Source organism: Danio rerio, chromosome 6 (genome assembly GCF_052040795.2).
Source record: "Danio rerio strain M-AB ecotype USA chromosome 6, GRCz13ab, whole genome shotgun sequence".
NCBI lineage: Eukaryota > Metazoa > Chordata > Actinopteri > Cypriniformes > Danionidae > Danio > Danio rerio.
Window position 1 is genome coordinate 30,868,076 of NC_141026.1, and position 26,036 is coordinate 30,894,111.

The 26,036-nt window shown below is 34.5% G+C and overlaps 1 protein-coding gene across 16 annotated transcripts in view; it reads left to right on the forward strand.

The window, feature by feature from the left end:
- lpp (LIM domain containing preferred translocation partner in lipoma) overlaps positions 1–26,036 on the forward strand; it is a 482,039-nt gene that overhangs the window by 396,583 nt on the left and 59,420 nt on the right. For 15 of the 16 annotated variants that reach the window (XM_087256062.1, XM_087256064.1, XM_087256065.1 and 12 more), the window contains 1 exon segment: positions 4,239–4,320. In XM_087256062.1, the coding sequence (XP_087112188.1) occupies positions 4,239–4,320 (82 nt within the window). 16 annotated transcript variants of the gene reach the window in all.

Here is a 26,036-nt window from a genome sequence, read left to right on the forward strand (position 1 = left end):
ACAACTTGCATTTGTTTTCGTTCAGAGTAGGACCAAAGAGTATAGATCTGCATGGTTGTGTTTTATATTAAAAAATTTGTTTAATATAAAGATATTCAGCTTTTCTACAGCAGGGGATATTTTTATTCATTACAATTTTTTCTCATGTTACACGACAATACCATGAGATGCACCATTTAATTCTCCTTTCTAAGGCTTTTTTTCTGTAATGCTAAATATAATGCTAATGTTAACAATAAGAGTGTATTGTACAAGTTGTACATAAGGAAAGATAATTACACACAGCGCTCTTCTTAATTAGTTGTTTTTCTTGCCCACAATAATTCACTGTGCCCACTCAGACTGTTAAATTACATGTCAAATTGTCATAAACCACATGGAGCGATTGAGAGACTAAAATGAGATTCCACACAATTTCTTCAAAACACAAAGGCCCTTCATTCCGTGAAGGCATTTTGGTCCACCTGGACACCCAGACACAGGTTAACAAATAGATCTGCAGAAAGTTTTGCATCTGCCTTCAACATTCTGCATTCGTATTCAAGTAATTAACCCCCTCCATAATAATTAGCTGTCTGCAGGAAGTGGAGATATGCTGAATTGAAAGTTTCTGTGTGGGCTTTCGCCACATGAAAGTTTTCATTACTTTCCCTCCCTCTGTGTGAGATGCAGTCATCGTCTCTGTATCGCTCTGACAGAACATGTCTCTTAGGCCTGACAGTGTGCAGAACTTGTGACAAGAAATAGAGCGCCAACAGAACTTGCCATGGAGGAAGGAACTGCATGAGTGAACAACTTCAGGGTTGATAAAGTTGTTACTAAACTGAGGCAGAATGTATGTTTTGTGTCTGTTGGTTGGAGGGAGGAAGCCCAAGGCTTCCATTTAGGTCTGTAATTGGTGTTTTTATCTAAGCCCTTTTCATATTGGGAGATCCTGTGTTCACACCAACAGCAGAAGTGTCCAGACCTCTGGCTCCATCCCTCTTTAAACCCCGGTGATTTGCTAGTCTGTGTGTTTTTATAATTGTACAGGATTTGCTGATGTGTTTGTTGGTCTGGTTTCCTGCTTGACCTTGTTTTGCACTGTTAAATGATCGGTGTAAGATCTGTGATGGGTTTGGACGGAAACCTCTGAAATTTGGCTAAGCGTAAGAATGTTTGTTTGTCATTCTGTCTGTCTTTGGATCACCTGGCTTGAGCTTGTCCCATCCAGGCCAGAGAGGTCATTTTACTTGGTCAGTTACTCTGTGGTTAAAGGAAACAGGAAAAAGATCAACTGGGTCGTTTGCATGAATTATAACTGTAACATAGAATTTTTTCACAACTGTTAAAAAGGAGAAAATTGGATTCACCCAAAGGCATATTTGCTTGTTGTTTATTTACTCAGGCTTTAAAATTTTGAAAAATCATTTAAAAATATTTTTTATTTAACTGAACATTAAATATATTAATTAATGAAAAATATTATAATAAAAACAACAACAACAATAATAATAATAATAATAATAATAATAATAATTTATTGTTTGTGAAACTGAGGGTTTTAGTGACTTCCATAATGCAAGCCAATTGTAACTATGACATTAGCCCCTTTCACACATACAGACCGGAAAGGTTGTATGTGTGAACAGGTCCTTTTTGAAAATACCGGTAAATTCGTTCTGGCTATTTTCCGGAAAGAGAAGTTGTAAGATTACCGGCAATTTGCCGGAATGCTGCGCTGTGTGAATGCAGAAGGAAGATTGCCATAATAAGCGCATGCACGTCTAGAACGTGCTGACGTGAGACATCTGCTTTAGCCAATCACAACAGTCAGACGCATTTACGTCTGCGTGGTTTGTGAGAATAAAAGCCTTTGAATATTTTTCCAGACACCTTTAGCTGCTAGAAGTTAGTCAGATCACATTTATATGTTTTTCTTAATGCCAACTGTGTAAATAATCATCGATGAGATGCTTATGATAAGCAGTTGTTTGTTTACCTTTAAACTTTGCGTGTGCCTGTGAAACAGCCTGTGAGCGCCTGCACACGCACATATTATGAACATCTCGACATGCGAAAGTGATCCTGCGAAAGTTGTTCACAATATTGATCATCCACAGAGTTTGTAATTTAGTCAAATGTTTACAAATACAAGCGCAGCCGAAGCTCATTTGTCGTGAATGATGTCAGAATTTACCGGTATTTTGGAATGGATGTGTGAATGCTCTTTTCTGGAAAATTTCCGTAATGTCCTCGCCTGTGTGAACAGCGCTTTTTTGAATATACCGGTAAAGTCCAAATTTTCCAGATATTTACCGGTATCACTGTGTGAAAGGGGCTAATGAGTCAAAAAATTCTAAAAGTCATACCGAAGAGTTTTTCGAAGAGTTTTTTTTCAATCACCTGACCTGAATCCGATTGAGCTCTCATTTTATTTGCTGAAGACAAAACTGAAGGGAAAATGCCCCAAGAATAAGTAGGAACTTAGGACAGTTGCTTTAGAGGCCTGGCAGAGCACCACCAGGATCCTCTTGAAACCAAGTCTCTGGTAATGTCAATGCGTTCCAGACTTCAGGTTGTAATTGACGATTTGCAACCAAGTATTAAAAAGTGAAAGTTTTATTTATGATTATCATTCTGTCCAATTACTTTTGAACCCTTAACAAATGAGAGGCACATATGCAAACTGTTGTAATTTCTACAGCGTTCACCTGATTGAGATGTAAATACCATTGAATCAAAGTTGGCAGTCTGCATTTAAATCACATCTTATTAGTTTCTATTTAAACCCAAAAATGTTAGAATCGTGTCGGTGTCCAAATATTTATGAACCTTACTGTGTGTGTGTGTGTATGTATGTATGTATGTATGTATGTATGTATGTATGTATGTATGTTTTTACGTTTTTATGTATGTATATTTTACGCAGGGCATCCGCTGCGTAAAAACTTGCTGGATAAGTTGGCGGTTCATCCCGCTGTGCGACCCTGGATTAATAAAGGGACTAAGCCGATATATATACACAGTTGAAGTCAGAAATATTAGCCCCCCCCCCCCCCCCCCCTCTTTATTTTTCCCCAATTTTAAAAAAATTCAAAACTGCGTTTATTCCAGCCAAAATAAAACAAATAAGATTTTTTACAGAAGAATAATATATTATTTATATTATATTTAGCATTTTATTTAGCTAAATAATCTTGCTAAAATACTTATCCGTAATAATCCAAATACCAAGGTGTTATATACATTGTTTATACAGTGGTCAGCATAATTAAGTTCACCCCATTTTGAAAATGAGCATTTTTTTTCCATTTCTCAGTAAATACAGGCAATGTATTTTAATGAATTTAAACAACAGATTTATTAAACAGGTATATTTATTAAAATAATATTTTAGTCACCAAACATATTTAGAAATTGAAAGATAATACAATTTAATTCAAGCAAAATATTACAAAAAATATAACATACAACATTTTAACTAAATTTTTAATTTCCTCTTTTTAAAATGTGTATTTATTATTTTTCTATAACATATGCACATGAGTGTACTAGTTTTTGGAACGTTATATTAAGTTATTTTGTTAAATATGCTCCAGATTTGGCTTCAGTACTGACTAATCTAATGGATATGCACAAATATTATATTATATAGCTTTTTATTAAAAATATGAATTTAATATTAAATTTAAAGATTTGTGAGAGGTGTGCTTATATACAGTATACTGAGCACTGTACATACAGTAAATGTATGTGTGGTGTCCATACACTGTAAGCTCTGCTCACTGCACTACAATATCTACAACAAACAAATGCAGCTCGCAGCACTTCAACACAGCTCCTTTAGTACAGGAACAAACTGTCAATTAAAAATGAGCTGTGGATGATTGTAATGAAGATCATCATGATAAGATTCTGGGTGCTGGAGAGAACACAGTTGTCACAAGCTTCACTTTAACTTCTGAAACCTCAGCTACAGTCTTGATGTATGAGTTATTTGTTAGACTGATGATCTCGTTAGGCTGACGATCCTTCTAATTAAGAGATGCTTGAGCACATCCATGAAAATCTGTTGCGTCAACTCATTTAATTAGCCTGCCGTTATCTTGTAATCATGAACTTCAGCTTGCTTTATACATTATAAGGTCTGTGTTATACGTGCTTTTGTAGAATTTGCCCACAAGCTGATTATTGTTTATTGTTTGTTAATGTGTACAGTATGTATAATTGTGGTGTATATCTTTGGTGTGTTTTAGGGTCGTCCAGAGGAGGAACTGGACCGCTTGACTAAGAAGATGCTGTATGACATGGATAATCCCCCATCTGAGGAGTATTTCGGTATGTTCTCTACTATGCTCCAAAATTATTCTATTCTTCCTTTATTTTAAGCACATTGGACCCTAAAATGGTACCATATGTGAAGATTTTCTGATTGTTGCTGAAACATGTTCTACGTTAATGAGATAGAAAAAGTAAAAGCAAAAGACAAATTTATCTGGACAACTTTCAAGTTAAAAGGTCTTCATCAAGTCACAGAGGAAACACAACTGAACTCAAGATATAGTTAAACTCTAGACATCGTATCTGCAAACAATGATCACCCGAGTTAATCAATGTGTAAGTAAATAAGAAAAATACAAGTTGTAACAAACAGAAAATAATTACAAAAAAAAATTATGTATACACACATACATACATAAACATATGTATAATACTAAAGATGCTAAAATCTGAATACAAACCTAGAGAACATGCATTTAATGTTGAATAGAAAACTTAATGTGACATTTAGTAGAATTTCCTACATCGATTAAAAACTATTTGCCAAATCAGCTAAGATGAGGGTTCTTCAACTTTAGAGGGCTATCAAGACTGTTTTCTACATTAGGTTCATTTATTCATACAGTATGAACATGGTAGTTGCACTTGAATCAGCACCAAAACAATTCTTAGACCTTAGATCGCTTAAATGAAGGGCTTCCATTTGGAAACAAACTCTGGAGCAGTTTGCTTTTGGTGTTAAAGCAATCTGACCAATGGACCAACAAACCAGGTTTTATCTGCATGATGAGTACATATATGATTACATAAAAGGTGAAGAGAAATGCTTAAATTAAACTATGGTTCAGAACAACTGTCTAATATGTACAAAATGCCATTAACGTCTATATTTTACAATACTAAAATAGTTGACCCTTTAAATCTTAAATGAAAACCTTTTTATATAGTTCTGTGATGGCTGCTTTCAAATGACTGCTTAAAGAGATAGTTCTCTCAAGTGGTTCCAAACCTTTATGAGTTTCTTACCTTATTTGATCACTAAAGAAGAGATTGTAAAGCTAATAACCTGTATTGACCTGTACTGACTTGTAAAAAGTAATGGGTAAGTAAATGAGGAAGGGGTTTTCAGTTGTGGGTAAACTATCCCTTTAATGCAGCTTTAAATCCATGAATCGTATGTTTTGAAAGAGGATTTATCAAATTTCCAAGCTTAGTTTTTCATTTAAAGTTTGTTCTGTTAAAACTGTTTAAAACATTTTGAAATTTCAATGGTTCTTCACTGAGGGCAATCAAACAAATCCACATGAATCTTGTTGATTCATTGAGATCATCACTGAGTTAAAGTTAGAGTTAATATAATGTGTTTCATAATTTGTGTATCTACTAATTCTTTCACATTTTTACATTTTTTTTCTACCCTCGACTAAAGCTATTTTTGGTCAACTAGTATTCATTTATTTTAGCCATTAGTCAACTATTCATCCATTTATTAAACAGTTTAAATCATCGAACAAAGTCTTCAATTGCCTACATATATGAGCAATATCACACGAGTAACAGTGTGATGTGGCTGTATATTGGCACTGGTGGAAGATGTGCGTTGCTACAAGTGTTATATTGTATTTATAGAACAGTTCGACAGCATAATCGTGTACATAAAAAATAAAATCAAACACAGATCACAATAATAATCCCCGGAAAAGTCAAAGCACTTCCAACACTACCAGATTACTGTTGTGTTTGTGATAAGGAAAACCACAAAACACATGCGGGCATTTCTTCTTTCTTTCTATTTACTGAACTAGTCTGCAGTAAAGAAAACAGGCGATGCTTTAGAAACAAAAACTACAATTATATGGGACATATACAGCACTACAGCATACAAACAGATAGAGGGATCAATTTAGAATGTCATTTACCTGTTTTTGTCTCTGTCGCCATCTTGTCGATGAACAACGTCAACCGTCTTTGGTCTGCTCAATGACAGGCTAATGGCTGCCAACGTCTCTCCGAAATGATAGATATTTAAAATAAGCACTATCCTTATAAATAAGCTGCATAGTTGCAATCTTAACAACTATATTCTCAACTAAAACAGCCTTAAAAGTAAATTATGTTGTCCAACAGCAGCAATATTTGACAAACTGTAGAGTGTTTATTTTAGTTTTTACATTCTCCGAGTGATATAAAGACACAAACGTTTCTTGTGTGGTTAGTTATGTGTGTTGAGGTGAAGTTAAGATTGTTTTTAATCATAGAGTGACTGTCAAATGTATTTTTTTAATTTTATCTGTCGGATTTTCATTGTATTGATGTACACTTGGTAAATGATAATAATTTATATACTATTTCCCTTTGAAATAATGTTTGAAATATGAAGATAAGTAGTCTTTATGTGGTTAATCATGGAATAATGAAATGAAAATGAGAGTGGCCGTCTAACTAATGACGCATTGTGATTGACTATAGGATAAAAGGGTGGAGTTAGAGGATTGTGTCTCACTGAGGAAGGCATTGTGCCGAAACGTTTATGTCTTTAAATCACCCGAAGAATGAAAAAAATAAAACAATACAAAGCAATTACTTGATGAGTGCGAATCATTACCTTTTTAAATAATGTTTTTGTGAGTAGAAACAAACAATCACATAGTATTTTGCAGATTTGAAAGATGCATTACTATTATCTGTAGGACCCAAAAATGAATGGAGTGATTTCACAGGTGCCTCCATCTGTCATGCAGCGAATACAGCAGTTCTGTTCTGCAAGGACTCCAACATAGCAGTCATTTTTCTAGGTTAACAATGGATGGTGTGGCCATGTAAAGTTGCTATTTGAGGTCGATGAATGATAGACAAGTGTTTACATGTCCTGTCTGATGTACTATTACCACATCATAGACTAGCCATTAACGATCTGCCCATCAATAAAATCTTGGTCAACCAAGCCTTTTTTCGTCAACTAATGATTAGTAATTGGGACCAGTCCTATGACTCATAAACATTTTAATGAGTCATTTGGAAAATCAAAATAATAGTTCAAATTGTCTTGTTGGCCCCTAAAAAAAGGTTATTTAGCACTCAACCACATTAAATTAAGATAATAACAAACTCAGGCTGCGAACTAAGGGCTAAATATACAGCGAACAAATTCATGAACTAAACAATGTACAGGTGATAATTATAGGTTACAATGGAAGCAAATAAGGATGTAATCACAAACAAAACTGAACAGGGTAAAGAAACAGGAACTAAACACAATGGAACATAATGTCAAAATAACTGCAAACGGAAAATGTCCTCTACATTGAAACATTCCTGTTTTAGAGGCACTTTCTACACTTGTGAGCTGTAAGTCTCTGTGTGCTGGTTTGTGTGACATTCATGATATTGCATCATGTTTGAAAGGGATGTAGCAGTTATGTAATCTTGCAAGATAGACTTTTGCTCGTTGACCTTTACATGAGGCCACAAGCAAGCATTATGCTTGTCTTTTTAGGAAGCAGGTGTAGACTATGGGTTCCCATTTCTGTTCCTAGAGATCCACTGTACGGTACCTTCTGCAGAGCTCCGATCCACACCTGACTGCAATTACCAAGTGCTCCTGAAGTACTTGTGAGTTATGTGTGTGTGCATGTGTGTGTGCTTGTGTGTGTGGTGTGTGTACACGTCTGTGTGCGCGCATGTGTGTGTGTGTGTGTGTGTTTGCTTTTCTGGATTCACATTCATTCATCCATTTCCAGCAATGTGAACTTCCCTTTTTACCGTAAGTGACAGAATACATTCCCTGCAGTTCTTACCATCAGTTTTTACTGTCAGCTTTTATTTTTACTCTATTACTGGGAAACGGAGCTCTGCTTTCTGCTTTTCACATATTCACTACTTCCTCCTGTTTATCTAAGAGGCCTATTTTATTAATACATCAATACATATAAATCCACTGTCTAAGGGGCCTATTATACATGTACCACAGGTAACATAAATATTGACACATCACAATTTTCACTATTTATTTAAGTTATGTGTAATAAAAATAAATTACACATTTAAGAAGTCACATGAAGAAACACATAAAAACAGAAGGTGTAAAAAGCATGGAAAGCCCAAACATCTGCTGAAAATTTTCAGTAGTTAGAAAGCAATGCTCATCTGATGTCAGTGTAAATTAATATTAGCTGCTTCTGTCCCAACATCTACATTGCCAGATGATGAAGTTGAAACCAAAGTGAAAAATTCAACAAGACAATGATACCAAACACAGGTTTTAAAATCAAAATAAAGCTGCTAGTATGGCCCAGTCAATCACCTGACCTGAATCCAATAGAGAATAAAAACTAAAGAGCAAAGTTCATAGACATTTTTAGAGTCTGTTGATGTTTTGTTTCACTGAAATATGAACTTAAAGTACATTATTCCAGAGCCTGTGTTACAAAAAAATATATACGTGTAAAAGTAAATGTTTTAAATAAACAAAAAAAAAGAAAAACGACAAAAAAAGGGAGAAGTAATTCTGTACTTTCCTTTTTTTTAGGGTTAGGGTTAGGATATATCATTTATTTTATTTTACCGCTTTTTTCAATGCAATTATTGCAATTCACTGCCTTGTTTTTCTTTTTTAAATATTTCCCAAATTAGGTTTAACAGAGGAAGGAAATTTTCACAGTATTCCTTATTTATCAGTATTATTTTTTTAGTATTCCTAACCCTAACCCTCTTCTGGAGAAAGTCCTATTTGTTTTATTTCGACTGGAATAAAAGACGTTTTAAATTTTTTAAACAACATTTTAGGGCCAAAATTATTAGTCCCTTTAAGCATTTTTTTTTTTTTTTGATCGTCTACAGAACAAACCATTATACAATAACATGTCTAATTACCATAACCTGCCTAGTTAACCTAATTAACCCAGTTAAGCCTTTAAATGTCACTTTAAGCTGTTTAGAAGTGTCTTGAAAAATATTTAGTAAAATATTATTTACTGTCATCATGGAAAAGATAAAATAAATCTGTTATTAGAAATAAGTTATGAAAACTATTATGTTTAGAAATGTGTTGAAAAAAAATCTTCTATCCGTTAAACAGAAATTGGGGAAAAAATAATGGGCGGCTAATAATTCAGGGGGGCTGAATTAAATTATATTAAATCTAAATATGTTTGTTAAAATATTTGTATATTTGATGTGAAAGTGCTTAACCTTGCTAACCGGGTCTGTATTCAGACTTGTGTTGAGTGTAATTAGTTTCAAAGTAAATAGCTACTGTAACTAAGTGACTTATTTGCAAAAAAAAAAAAAAAAAGAAAAAAAAAAAGGAAAGTACAGAACTACTTTTCCCTTTTTTTGTTGTTTTTTTGTTTTGTTTATTTAAAACATTTACTTTTACACTTGCCTTAAATACTATGAGTAAATCAGGCCTCAGACTCCCCACTGACAAAGTCCAGAATTTGAACCCAACATGTGCTCATTTATCTCATTTTTGACTGCTATACCATAAATTGGGCCAGTTTGTTATTTGCCTAAATGCTGCAGTTTTTATTTTAAAACAAGTTTAACCAGAATCGTTTATTTATTTATTTATTTTTTATGATGGATGATAATACATTTGTATTTAAAAATAAGTAATATTTTCATATGTCCCATTCATTTTTTGAATGCTAATTCCATTAAAATATTTCTTATAAAACTACAGTTTTATAAGATATTAATAGAGATTAATATTAGAAGAGATTAACCTACTGTTAAATCCAAATTTGTAAATATTTGTAGTAAAATAGTATAGTACGCACTTTGACAACATTGTAGGAAATATTTTATAGTGCATCGAATGAGGTTTTGATCACCGTCCGACAAGCTGATTCAGCAAAGATTAGTTCTTAAAATGTCACTAAAATGCATATTTGAATAAAAAATAATTTTTATATTAATAAATTAATAGAAACAGAGTAATTTTATTTTTATGTTATAATAATATATGTTTTGTATTTATTAATTTGTAAACTATAGACAATTGTCTGAAAATTGCACATGCTTAAGAAACAGAAATACATGTCAATATTTTGGTATGTATGAAATATGGAGTCATTACTTTGAACCATTCTATGCTTTCTACGTTTAAATCAAGTTTAATTATTTAAAAGTTTGATTTCTATTGTCTATGCCTTGAGATTTTTACATATAACGTAGTGTTGAGTCAAATTGAGAAATTAGAGAAGTAATTTAAATATTTTAATAATGTAATTAGTAATGAATTACTTTTTAAAGTAACTTACCCAACACTGATTCTGACATAGCAAGAAAAACAGTGTCATCCTATTTCCCTATGTTAACACGCACTTGCATTCCGAAGCGCTTCAGTCCTCCTGTGTGTAAAAAGCTGGTCTGCATGAAGCAAGGTGTAAGGGTTAAATGAAATAATATAGAGGGGGGTCTGGCCTCATGTGTCCTGCTTTCATCAGTGCATGTGTCAGCAGCGAGTGGCCCGGAGTAAATGCATGGCACAAGTGCACATTGCATGGTCACACACACATACACACACATATATGCGCAGTGTTTGCAAACTGCCTTAATGGCTGGAGGGAGGTTGAACGCGGGCGAGTGAGCCTGTAAATGGGTCTGCTGTGAACCCAGGTCAGTCAGGCATGGCCAGTCACTGAGAATGACACATGCAGACCGAGAGCACTGCACTCCTGGGATTAAAGAGAACGGCTAAAATAAGAAGAAAGCCAGTGGTGTGACGAGGTTAAAGAGAGTGAAAGAGAGAGAGGGGAAAAGGTAGTGTTGTATGTGAAGGTCAGAAACCCAGAGAATTTGTGGCTTTTAGTTTATGTCAGTAGCTGTAGCTTAATGGAAATGTACTGTACGTTGTGGTAACATCCTCAAAGTTGACAAAATTGTTAAAAGTTTTAAAAGATGTACAGATTTTTGAGAATGGGTCAGAAGACACTTTTATGAGATTAAATGTTATTTAAAAAATAAAGTATAATGAGAATAAATGTTTAATTAGTTGACCAAATCCCAGTTAATTTAATTTAATTTGTTATTGTCTAAATAGTTAAACAAATCCCAATAATTTAATTTAATGTAATAATTTCATTTTATTTTAATTTGTTTTATTTTATTGTAATAAATGTTTAAATAGTTGACCAAATTCCATTTAATTTAATTTAATTTAATTTAATTCAATTTAATTTAATTTATTAATAATAAATGTCTAAATTACAGTTTATTTTATTTTATTTTAATAATAATAAATGTCTATATAGTTGACCAAATCCCAGTTTATTTAATTTAATTTAATTTTATTTTATTTTATTTATTTTTATGTCTAATTAGTTGACCAAATCCCATTTTATTTTATTTTATTTTATTTGATTTGATTTTATTTATTTTTATTTATTTATTTTTATTTTACTGAAACACCGCATGCATAAATCATACTGTAGTTATGTTATATTTAACTATAGTAGCTATTTCCACAAAGCGACAGTTTTTATGTTGTATATTAATGTAAAGCATTGTCTTTTACTTAAAAGAAAGAAGCTCATCGTTTCTTAAAACCAATTAAACATTTGCCTAATCTCTCTCCTGTTGTGCAAATTTAAAAAGTAGCCCTGAATGTTACAAAAGAAAAATCCCCCTCAAAAAATGGATAGTAAATTGCCATCCAATTAATTTAGTTACTACACAAAAACCTCTTGCAGAGACACAGATAATCCACCAGCATGCATTTTCGACCAAGAATCGCTTCCTTTCTTACAGCACCTCTTCCATTGCTGCCTCTCCTATCCCCGCACTCCTCCTTCCCCTAAAGACTCCGCTTATGATCCTGCAGGATGTCATCTAGTGCTCCTCTGAAGATCCAGCCTGAAAGATGAGCAACCCTTTGAGTATAAGAAACTCTGTAATTGCTACCCATCTGATTACTTGTTCAAGGCCTCCTGCCTTTTAAAAGGGCATGATAGGGGATAGAAGTGGTGTTGTGAGTGACTGCTGAAGTGGAACCCCAAGGCTAATAATTAACTAAATTAATCCAAGTCAATGCCATGATCTCTCCCGGCTGGACGCTTAGCGCTCATCCTCATTTGGCTGTGTTGTAGTTTGTTCTGCTGGAACAGAGCGATTGGCATCTCCAGGGATTCCCTTTTTTTCTTCTGTTTCGTATTCTGAATTACAAGTCTGAGTGAGGTGAGATACATTAGCGTAATTATTAGCGGGATTGGTTACATTGTAATTTCGTTGTACGCCACGCTAGAACATAATCCGTCATAAGACAAGGAGCACATAATAGTTTTCACAGTTGGCTGCATTCATCACCGTTCCAGCCAACGCACACAGCACTTTCTCCCTCCATTACGAGGTATTTTCATTTCTAAAGAGCACAAGCGGGACATGGGCCTTTGAATAATGCAGACTTTGAGGCACACTGTATGTGTCATGTAAGCGAATCGCTGCTAAAACCGTCTCTGAAGTTTCTGATTAATTGATATTTCGATCTCACTGTGCTCTGCAAGAGATCCTGTTTTTTGTGTGTGTGCGTGTGTATGGTTTCAGAGAGGTTGAGTTTGTGTGACTCATTAGGAAACTCTCAGAAGTGTTTAGTTCTTTAGTTTGGCTCTCCAAAAACTTATGGGGTGCAAAAATGTGTCAGATCAATTTTCAAAGATTTTGAAAAATTTGATTAAAGATTTTGAAAGGCAAACGACTCAACGGTCAGCCCAAACTTTTTGATTCTGTCTTTCTTTCTTTGTGCTGCGGTTAGGAGTGGGGATTTGCAGCATTTTTCTCAAGTCAGCTGCAGATACTCATAATTTATAAGACATCTCGCCATGAAAACTTGATGAAGAATCTTGGAAGAGTTTGAGATTTTTTTTGAGCGCATAGTGTAGGGCCGAGACCCCAGACATTGGACCGTAGTAAATGGGTCAAGTGGCATTCAGCTTTGTGTTTCAACGCAACACTATCAACACTTCTGTAAAAGGCTACAGCGTCCCGCAGTGTATTAATAGAGCTTTCTATCAGAGAGTGTTGTGCATTGTCCTAGATACTCCGGTTGAGCATTTGCATATTACTCACTTGCCCTTAGCGAAGTCTCAGGAGTCTGCTTTAAAATTCACTCCCACTTGTGTGCATGGAAACGTAGGATTTGTGGCATGTTAAAGTGCTGTAACCCTGAAACAGGTCAAGTGCGCTGACTCTCTCTCCTTCTGGTGAAGTTTCCGTGTGTGCAGGCCGACATGACAGTTTCCACAAAAACACTACTACACGACCCATTAAAGTCACAGCTGTACCAAAGCATTGTAGCTATATGCTGTCAGCTTTGAAATTTTCTTTTATTCATGGCATGCTTTTCATTGTCCTCCAAGGAACTTTTACTGTGGCACTTAAAATTTAGTAACATTGTTATCTCAGGATGCACAACTAGCTTTGTTTTCCTCCATATAAGCTTCTGTGTTCCTCTTTTTTGAGTATTGTGGCATTTCACTTTCTTGGTCATATTGTAAATATTTACAATATCATGGAAATTTGTGTATTATTTTGTTTCCTTTTTTAATTGGGTAAATTGGTACACTAAATGACTAATCATTGTAATGTTCTTTAAAGGAACACTTCACTTGTCTTGGAAATAGGCTCCCCTATAAAGTAAAATAGTTGAGTTTTACCATTTTTGAATCCCTTCAGCTGATCTCCGGGTCTAGCTGGAGCACTTTTAGCTTAGCTTAGCATAAATCAATGAATTGGACCATTAGCGTCTCACTCAATAAAATAAAAAAGAGTTCTGAATATTTTTCTATTTAAAGCTTCACTCTTCTGTAGTTAGATTTTGTATTAAGACTGTACTAAGGCTGCTGTACCATGGCTGCAGCAGGCACAATATTTTTATGCAGCACTTAGAAACAATCCCCACTTAAGTAACTAGGTAACAGCGCTGCGGTGTAATGTCAAAGTGTGTGTAAGTTCCTAGACAATTAACTTAAATAGCAACTGCTCATTTTCTGCCTCTCTTAGCACACATTGTAGCTACAGAAAATTCTTTAAGTAGAAAAATTATTAAAACTCTTTTTAGAATTTTTTAAGTGAGATGCTAATGGTCCATCCAATCTGATTCAATGCCGTTTGCTAAGCTAAGGAAAAAGTACTCCTGCAAGTATAAGTCAGAATAAATCAATTGAGTGTCCCTTTAACTATTTCCACCTGAGGTAAATGTACTGTTGCATGCCAAATTACTTAAAACTAGTTTTTGTGGTTTTGAAAAACACAGAAAGTTGAGAGTTACATGTCTTGCTCATGTTTGTTCTTTGCTATAACCTATGGTAAAGAGGGGAGAAATATTTACTGCTGTTTGAACTGAGGCATCTGCTGTAAAATACTGCAATCTGTCACGCACCACATCAGTAAATGTCAAATGTCAAGAGAGCATTCATTGTTTGAATTTTATCAACAGTCAACTTTATTAAATAAATAGAGTGTGTCTTACTCCAGATTTACAGAAAGTTAATTCCACTCATTTGACAATAGTTTTGAACTCAGTGTTGAAGGTAAGAGTTCATTAAATATCTCAGTACTTAAATGGAGTAAGTTCACAGTACTCATATAGATTAGTTTTTTTTAACTCATGGATTGTAACAATAAGTTTCCTCAAATGGTTTGAGTTGTCTTAACTTATTGGGTTTTACAGTACTCAGTTGGTTTGAGTTCTCTTCAATTATTGGGTTTTACTGTGCTTAAATTACTTTGTTTACTCGAATAGATTAAGTTTACAGTACTCATTGGGATCAGTTTGTTGACTGAAATGGTTTGTTGTAATCGGTTTCCTCAAATGGTTTAAGTTACTGTACCTTAACTTTTTGGGTTTTTCAGTGATAATATGAAGTGAATGTGAAAATGTGCAGATCAGAAGATACACATAAATGAAGTTGAGAGGCAATTTCTTATCTAATATCTGATGAAGTTTTATTTATCGCATCAACTGAAACAGCACACATTTATATTTGATTTGGGGATTTTAAGTATCAACATAATTTTTATAAACAATAGAAATACTTTATTTTTTTGGTAAATATTCTGAACCAAAAGGCATGTGCCTGAAATTATTACAGACCTCATTTAATTCAGTATGTTAATGTTAAATCTATAATTGTTTTATGTTCAGTGTAAAAACATTACTAACCAGTGACATGGGACTTAGCTAAAAATCTTTTATTGATTTTGGAAATTTGTAATACAAGTTTCCACAGTGGGAAGCAGGAATAGTTTTGGTATACTACAAGAAGAGACAGCCTTTGTTTACAAGCAGACGATGGTTTCTTGTGGTGATGCTGAAAAGAACGATTTTTTAAAAGCTTTAAATCAAATAGAATAGATCCAGATCTTACCTGCCTTAGGCAATGCAAAGTCTCTGGTTACTAAAAAAGACAAGCAATTGACCAGGAGTGAATGAGAATACAAACAGTAAAACTTTGCCGTAAGCTCATCTTCCTGACTCTACAGCTGCACTGGCTCTATTTTATTTCATTTTTTCTTGTTCATGTTTTAGTGGTTATAAAAAAATACCATGGCCTCTATGACATGTTAAGGGTAAAGCATATTGTGACCCAAATGAAGTCTACTTATTATGTCACAGCAACTATTTTACCTGCACAGAGAGTTTTTAACGTTACAATTGTGGAAAAAGGCAAAGCTGAAAAAGGCCTTAGAAATTCGGACATCTTCTCAAAGGCAAATGCTAATAGCATTAAATTACTCTGAATCATACGCTGTATTAACATGCAGATAATAGCAACCCTACAAAACCCAAATAATTTACTCAAAACATTAGTCCATTCCCCAGCCTTGATGAATCACAAAGAGCCTGAAGTATCTGCTGAACAAGTCGGGGTTCAGGTCAAAACATTAGGAAGGAACTGGCAAGCATAGCTGAAAAAAAAAAATAGCATTAAGAAAGGGGGAAAAAGCATGGATGATCTGAAGCTTTAGAACAGGAGTGGTGTGGTACGAAATAAGATACAACACAGATCTGCTGACCTCTAAGCTCATGTGAAACGTGCATTAGAGAAGTGATGTAGCTCAGATAATACAGCATGGGACAACACCAAGGTGTCAAGAGCAGTTAAAATGTGTAATTTCAGTGCTTTGTTTAAAAGCATCTGCCAAATCTTGAATGTAAATGTAGGTGAAAATGCTGTTCAGATTGTTTTTCATTGCTGGTTCAATCCTGATCTCCAGCACTATAGATGGACTTGGATTATAATGCAGGGCAGGACCTATATGTACTTGATATTATCCACTTTTTTTCTATTGCACATCTTGTTTAAGGAGCTTTTGTTCAAGAGAATTGTAGCAAATCATTTAAAATAATAATGTGGCGGTAGAAATAATACTTATGCATGAAGTACACAAGATCTATGTTTTCATTTGTGCTCTATAAAGAAAATAATGTTAGGATTCGTATTTTAATTTCATTCGTTTATTTTCCTGCGGCTTAGTCTTTTTATCAGAGGTCGCCACAGCAAAATGAACCTCCAACTATCCCATGGTTTATGCAGCGGATGCCCTTCCAGCTGCAACTCTGTTCTGGGAAACATCCATACACATTCATTCACACACACACACACACACACACTCATACACTCCAGACAATTTCATTCATTTATTCATAAAAAAAAAAAATTGCAGCTTAGTCCCTTTATTAATCAGGAGTCGTCACAGCAAAATGAACCGCCAACCTATTTAGCACACATTTTATCCAGCGGGTTGCCCTTCCAGCTGCAACCCAGTATTGGAAAACACCCATACACATTCATTCTCACACACACATACACCACAGTCAATTAAGTTTAATCAATTCACCTGTACTGGATATCTTTGGACTGTAAGGGGGAAACCAGAGAACTCAGAGGAAACCCAAGCAAACATGAGTAGAACATTCAAACTCCACACAGAAATGCCAACTGACCCAGCCGGGACTCGAACCAACAACCTTTTTATTGTGAGGCGACAGTGCTAACCACTGAGCCAATGTGCTGCCTGGTATTTTAACTTGTCATTTGTATTTATGAAATATGTATCTATGTGTATATATATATATATATATATATATATATATATATATATATATATATATATATATATATATATATATATATATATATATATATATATATATATATATATATATATAGATTATTATCTATAATCAATCAACTTTTATTTATATAGTTCACTGTAAAAAAAAAAAAAACATAATTTTGCTATTTGTTTCAGGCAGCTGGGGTGCCGAAAAAAAAATAAAGTAAAATAAAGAGCGATAAAACACAGAAATTTTATGTAAAATAACAGAGGTTGAATTACAGAACATTACCAGAAATGTAAATTTAAGGAAATCTCTGTGATTAAATGTCCATTATTGTACGGTAAATTTCGTACAATTTTACATAAAATGATGTGTACCTTACTGCACATTAAGGGGTGCGGACAGAAAGGTTATTAGTTGGCTTTACTTTTTTCTAAAAAAAAATTCTAAAACCATTGATTTTTAAATAATTAATTCACTTTACTTAAAAAATTAGTAATCCATTGCTTTAAAATTTAGTAAACTATTTAACTATGTGCATAATTACAAAATTAATTGCAATCAACTTACTGCAACTTTCATTTTTAAATAAAGTACCTAATTGATTTTTTAGAGTACAAAGTGCTTTGCAACAGTAGAACAAAACTAAATTCATAATAAATACAATAATGTCATTAAAATTAAACATTTAAAAAGTGATATTGCTATGAAAAAAATAATCTTTTAATTTTTTATGCTTTGCTGAAAGTTATTTTAGTTAACTGTCGCCCCAATGTTTAAACATAGACATTAAAATGATGTTCAACTTAAATGTTTCTCAATCTTCAACACTTTGGTGCATTGATTTAAGCTTGGTCTCTAAAGACAGATGTCAGATTGTAGCTGAAAACTGTTCAAATAGTAGAATTAAAAAAAGGTATGTGCCTTTATGTTTAGGAAAATTATAAAATAATTAATATATATTTTTATTATAACAAAATATGTATTTTACAAAACCGGTTTAAAATTGATAGTAAATTAAAGCTAAACACAAATTCTAATCCAAATTTGAAGTTGATACCTCATAAAATGAGCTTTCAGTAAGATTTTTTTTTTTTTTTTTTTGGCTGCAGTACAAAACATGACCACATACAGTTTTCATTGGTTACCATACAAGGGCTCCTCCTATATTTTGAGGAATTTAAACCATATTTTTTTCATACTGTAGGACATTTGGTGTTATTTAATTTCAATGTAGCCTTAAAAAACATCTAAAAATTGTTCATATGTAGATTGCTGTAGCAAAGTATTGCTTTACAACTCTAATGAGTATCCTTGCTGTAAATTAATAATTAACTGTTGCTCAGTAATATCTTTCAGAATTTAGTCCCAAAATATAAAAACTTGAAAATTTTAGCTTTCAAATGATGTCAAATAATTTGTCATGATTGCTTTATGTTTATACTTTAATATTACGGTTTAAATATGTAACCGTAAATGGTCCAACAGGCTATAGGGTGACGTGTTTAACCTATTACTCTTCCTACATATTAAAGAAAAATAATAGATAGTAGTGCAATATTTATTCAGACGACTTAGACCTTTCCACTGATATATAGTTTGCTATGATTAGATTATGATTTAATTGCAAAAAAAAAGTGATGTAAACTCAAGCATTCCAGTAATGTAAAACAAGCATTATAGTATTAGTTTAAACACTCACAGATTACTTTTTATACATGTTCAACTTATTGTTAATGCAAATTTCTCTCGTCAACCAGTTACTGTACATGGCAGTAGTTCAACAGCAGTTGCTTTTATGCATGTAGACTTTGTCAAGATGATCTACTTAGTTCAAGTCGAGTGTCAAACTGGACAGTGAAAGAGATTGTGATTATTTTAGTGACTTTAAATGTGCTGTGCACTTGTTTGTTCTCCAACAGTGTGTGACCATCACGTCAGTATGGACCAAAATCTTTAAAGAATGTTTCCAGCACCTCATAAAATCTATTGCAGAAAGAATAGAGACATTTTGACAGCAAAATCCAACCCAGGTACCAGCAAAATGCATAATGACGTATGTAGAAAAATTGAAATTACTACATGAATATCTGCCCTTTTTTGTCATAAAGATGGCACAATTAAATTACACAACAAATGAAAATCTGATCTGACTCATAATGAGATTAGAGTTTGCAGAGTTCAACTCATAAGTTATTAGACCAGAAAAAGCAACTCTGTGATTACATTTAGTTTGTGATTGATTTGGGTAACCCAACCCTGTTATAAACATGTCTTCCATGGTTGACCTCTAGCAGTTGAGGCTTAAAAACAGCAGCAGAAGCGAATGGATCACGTAACTGCTACAGATGAGTGAACACTTCCGCTCCATAGTATATAGTCTTAAAGGGGTTTATCTGACCATGTCAGAACAGGTTTTTTTATCCTTTAATCTCACTCAGATTGATGGTGGGTCTACGCTATCATATGAAATGCTATTTTATACTATTGTGATTCTTTAAATGGTGAATGATAAATCCAAGAGCTTTAACTCTGAGTGATCAGTTCAATCCAAATGCACTTTCACAGTCTTCCGGTCTTTACTCAGACTCAGACTCAACTTTATTATGCCGTTTAGGGAAACTAAAATTGCAGCAAGGTGCCATAACACAGGCGAAGTTCCATGTACAGATTAATAAAATATTACCACACAACATACAATACATCATTAGTTGCATTTCCCTCCCCCCTGGACTCTAATGACTTAATGGCCACCATTATAAAAGAGTTTTTAGTTCTATTTGTCCTGCAAATAGGAACTCTAAAACGACATCCTGATGGCAGCAGCTAAAACACAGAGTACAATGGGTTATCCGGGGTGCATAGGATACCCTGAGCTCTCTTTAAAACATAATTATGGTAAATTACTATTGGACCAGTTCAGTTAAAACCAATGGTCTTGCCTGCCACCTTCACCAGGCTGCTCAACCTGTTTTTACTTGACACACTCAGATTACCGTACCAAGCTACAATGCAGAAAGTAGTTTGAAATGTCAGCATTTTGTCAATAACGACTCCTAGATATTTATGTGTGTCAACAATTTCAATGTCCAAGCCTTTAATATTTGTTATGCTGGGGGTTGGAGAAGCCTTCCTGTAGTACATCACCATGTCTTTTGTTTTACTTGCATTCAACTGGAAAGAAAATCTATTACACCTGTAAGTAAATTCTTCCACAACAGGACTGATCTTTACCCTATCAACTATACCCACCCACAATACCTGAGATTCAGTTTGTATTTGTTGGACACGCTGACATTTACAGATGACTCTGGAAAACATGGAGTAATAATCATTCTGCTGTGATTAGATTCTGAATCTCCTTAGCAAAGCAGCATGTAAAGTCACTGAAACCATTATCTCAAAGTCCTGGCTTTGTGTTATTCTGTGTCCAGGTCTTGCTGGAGTTGAGAACACCTGCTCTACATGAATATAATGCTATGCTCACACTTTAGGCAAATGTGACTCAGATCTTTTATTTGTCATGTCTGATTCGGGCTAGTTTCATTTGTGGTATTCATTTCAATACAGGTCTGACAGTTTAATGTCGTTTTTGACCAACAAGCATCAACATTCTGCACTGGCACAAGCATATTTTTTTTTCTCTTTGCTGCTCTGAACTCTTGATGAGTTCACTATAGTGGGGTCAGTCTTGACTGTTGTCCGGTGTGAACAATCACAGAGGTTTGATTAGGTTAGAAGTATTGTGTGATCAGCTATTAAATTCAAATGTGTTTTCTTGTGAGTGCTGGCTCTGAGTTAGAGAACATGATTGCATAACTTGACATAGATCAAAACTTATCAGTGTTTTCAATTATATAAGTCTTATTTTAGGCTTCAGTCATTGAAATACACATTAGTAATACATCTTGTGTACATAGTTATATGTACTGTACTGTACATGTTTGTAGCAGTGTTGGGGGTAACACATTACAAGTAACACAAGTTATATAATAGTATTACTATTTATTTGTAGTATTACTTTTATCGGCCGGAGATCGGTATTAACCGATAATCACATTTTATGATTCGATCGGTACTTGCTAAGTTGGCCGATCACATGAACTGATCGCAAGTGTTCGTTTACAGGTTTACACACAAAGGAAGGTGCATTTTAAAATATGCACTTTAAACTTTTTCTTCATTGATGCGCTTTGAATTATTCTTCCATCATTTCTATTGTTAACAAATTGCTTAGTTGTTAAGGATTGTTAGTCCTTTTTCTTACCAATTTTTTTATCTATTATTTTCAGTGAAGCTGCATCTGACCATGACTTGTTCACACTAAATGGTTTAAGAGACGTGTTTAAGGAATAATATGCAACATCCTTCATTTATTCTCTTAGGTAAGGCCAGATATCCACTTAAGTATCACACTTAAGAGGGAAAATGTGCTTTATGCAGTGTTAAAGATAAAGTAAAAGTGTTAAAGTTAAAGTATCGATCAATCATGACGAGGAATCTGTATTCGGTATTGGCTCCAAAACTCCTGATCAGAGCATCCTTAAATATTATTTTTCTAAGTAACGCTTTAAAGTAATTAATTACTTTCAAAAATGAAGTAATAATATTTGAGTTACTTTAAAAAAATGTAACTTGAGTTAGTTTTTAGATTAATTAATGCGCTTTAAAAAATAATTTGCTTAATTAAAATTAGTGTAATCACATTGAATCACACTACCCATGAGAACAGAAAAAAAAACAAGATGACATAGTTTAACATTTCTGTTATGGAAGTATTCTTATTATTCTAAACGTATGGAAAAAATTAGATGGACAGTGATTTTACTGAACTAATAAGATAATAATCCAAAAGCAGCAGACATTGTTTTTAACTTTCACTAATCTGTATATACAACATGTATAGCTTTGGGAAGGTCTAAAGGGAACATTATTCTATTTTTTTATTCATTTTTTAAAAGTTAAATGTAAGTTAAAATAAAAAAAAGTTTTGAAAGAGATCAAACCTCAAGCAGGTGTGGAAACAGTAACTCAGAAGTAACTCAAAAGTAATGTAACGCATTACGCACCATAAAAAAATAATTTAGCAACACAACTAGTTTTGGGGAGTAACCCAAAATTGTAATGCTTTTCTTTTAAAGTAACTTTCCCCATTCCTGTTTTGTAGTTGGTTTTTGTAGTTTTGCACATGAGGGTCAGTTTAGGATCATGATCAGTTTACATTTGAAATTTCATATTTGCCACATTAAAAACAAAAACAAAAAAACACAAAAAGAAAATTGAACTGCTATGCAAAAAGAAAAATCAGATTTAAGCACTAAGCCTCGCAGTGTGAAGAAAGCCCAATTGAACTAATATGGTAAGCTGCACATCAACATGTTTTCTCTTCCTGAACCTTGTATTTTGCTAGTTATGGCCTTTTCTACAAAAACATTTCTGGGTACTGTAAAAAAATTGCTATAGAAAGTTTGTAGAGAAAAACCCCAGCGCATCTTATGGCCAGTCTGTTCCTGCCCATTTTCAGCTGTAATTATGTCGACTGGGAGGGACTCTGGACTCTTACTTTGCCAACTTTTCACTTTCCTGAGAGGTGCAACCTGATGTCTGTTCAATTCTTGAGATATATCATGAAAATTATAAATGACTGGTGTTCAATAGATCCAGTCCATGTTTTCAGCTCATGTTAAGTCAGGGCCATCTGCCAATATATTGAGATTAGTAGTGGAGTGATACAGTATGAAGCTTTTAGCAGTTAACTCTCAAAGGATTTGTTCCAAACCCATGGAACTTTCTTTGGTGGAAAACAAAAAGAGAAATTTTAAGTAGTGTACTGGTCATTCTTTTTCTTGGAGTTACAGTACTGCACAGTGAATGTGTTTTTAAGCTTTTAACCCTCAGAAAGGATCCAAAGTAATATAAAAGTAACATAAAGCATCCCAAGTTGTCAAGCTTTTTGGCATCAAATGAAAATCTGCTATATCCAATAGCATAAATAAAAACAATATCCACATGTTCATGCACATCACTGATATCTTATACAGACATTTAAATTTAAACTTGTTAAAAAATGAATCTTTTCTTCTAGCAGTGTGCTAAAGCTGACTATGGTCCCAAAAAGGACTGTTCTACCCCATTGAGGAAAGGTCAAGCCTGCACCCACCTCTAACATCATTGGTCATCCACTTTTAATGTGGGGTTTATCTTAAAAAATTGAAAGTTGCTTTGGTGCCTGAGAGCAACATCATGCCATAGAGCATTACAGATTCACCACAACCTAACTCAAGTCTGTCACCCAACTACTGTATATTGGGTAGCCTCAATACAGCCGAAGACACAGATGTTGGCCTTCTTATGACATATTAATGATTTTAAGTTTATAAGTAACGTTTAACAGAGAAAGGGAATTTTCACAGTATTTGCCATAATATTATTTATTCTGGAGAAAGCATTGTTTCTTTTAGTTTGCTAGGAAAAAAACAATCAATATTATTAGCCTTTGTTTGACTGGCTACAGAATAAACCACTGTTGTCTAATGACTTCCCTGGTTCATGTAACTTGGCTAGTTAACCTAAATAACCTAGTTATGCATCAAAATTTTAGGCTGATTACTAGTAGCTTCCAAAATAGACTAGTCTATTTTCACAGTATGTAATGTCGTCATTCATTCATTCATTTTCCTTCAGCCTAGTCCCTTTATTCATCAGGGGTCGCTACAGCGGAATGAACTGCCAACCTATTCAACATATTTTTTTAGTTTTACAAAGTGGACACCAAATACCCATACACACTCCCATTCACACACATACACTACGACCAATTTAGTTTATTCAATCACCTGTTCTGCATGTCTTTGGGCTGTGTGGGAAACCGAAGCACCCGGTGGAAACCTATGTGAACACGGGGAGAACGTGCAAACTCCAAACATAAATGCCAACTGACACTGCCAAGACTCAAAACAGCAACCTTCTTGCTTTGAGGTGACAGTGCCAACCACTGAGCCACCGTGCTGCGTAATGTTGTCATGGCAAAGACTAAGGGCCCTATCATACACCCTGCGCAAGGCGTGACGCAAATGTTTTTTGCTAGTTTCAGCTTGACGCAAGTGTCGTTTTGACTTGTTGTAAAGGGAATGAAAGACGAGACTCTGATTGGTTTAATGTTCGTTATGCTTAAAACACAACCATAACTCATCAAGAGAATACGTACAATCCTGTTTAACCCAGCGGCAGGTATTTTTCTGTCCTTAAAATAGCAAAAGGGGATTTGGACATGCTCTTAATGTGTTTGCACCATGTGCTTTAAACTTTGTGCCTAGATTGTTAAAATAAAGCACCTTGTGATAATACTGGGCCATTAGAAAAAAATCCCCCAAAAAAGTATTTAACCCTATATAATTGTAAAATTGAATTCTTAATGGTCTTAAAAGGGTCTTAAATTTGACTTGATGACACCTGCAGAAAGCCTGTTATTATCATTATTTTTATTTATTTATGAATTTTTTATTCTTATAGGTTATGTTTATGTTTCAGACCAAGAACACGCTGCTTTCTAGTCTTAGAGTGTGGCGTGCCACTTAAAGCTGTCTCTTTGCTCTCAGTCTCTCTCTCTTTTCTCCGGGCTCCTGCTGCAGATGCTGAGTGAAGGCCGGTTTTCCACGATAGTTCATGTGAGGTGATATGTATCATCTCACGCGAACCTTCATTGTCGGAGAGCGCAGCACGGCGATTGTGCCTCATTGCGACAGCTCCACTGAGGCTTGCAAGATTGTCTGCGTTGCAGGCCTAGTTTAAGGAGCTCCAGGGCTTACAATGAATCATGTTGCTAGATTTCATTCGAGGCTGAGCGTTTGACCCCAAGAAAGAATGTTTTGTGCCACACGAACATCCATTCCAACGCATTCACTCACAGCCTTCTGCTTTATCTCTAGTTCTCTCATCTTTTTTCTTTTTTTTTTCTGCCTAGCTCGTCCTATTTACATCCTAGCACCTGTCCATGCCATCCTTCCCACCTACTTCCAGGACAAGTAGCCCATGCATTTCCCTCTCAGCCCATCTCTCTGTCGTCTACATGTTGGCCTGCAGGCTTAGCGCTCTGAGAGGTAATGCAGTGTGGCATGAAACCCCCTGCTCCAGAGTCACATCCCATTCTGCCTCATTATTACTTGCTGACATGGGAATGAGATTACAGGGGGTTATGGGTAAGGGGCATTGAGAGATTGAAGCACATTGGCGACACCCATTCATTTTGTCATCTTGAGGAAAACCAGACTCATGCAGCTGTATTGAAGGCCTTTGGAACTAATGCACAAAGACAGGACAGAAGGAGAGAATAGTGGAAACACAAGAAGAAAGAATAGCTAATGCTAATTGGTAGGTTTTTGTGAAGTGGTTTTTGGCACTTGTGTTATTTATGCATTTTTACTCTGCACTGGTAACATTTAGTGATCAGCAGTAGGGAAAAAAAGGTTTGTATTGTGTGTAAATAGGACAAAAAACTTTAAAAAAAAATTAGAAAGTGGATCTACAAAATAAAACACATTTGTAATTAAGTTTATATAACTATTTCATGGTGACACAAAGGCTCAGTGGTTAGCACTGTCGCCTCACTGCAAGAAGGTTGCTGTTTCGAGTTTCGGCTGAGTCAGTTGGGATTTCTGTGTGGAGTTTGCATGTTCTCCCAATGTTCATGTGAGTTTCCTTCAAGTGCTCT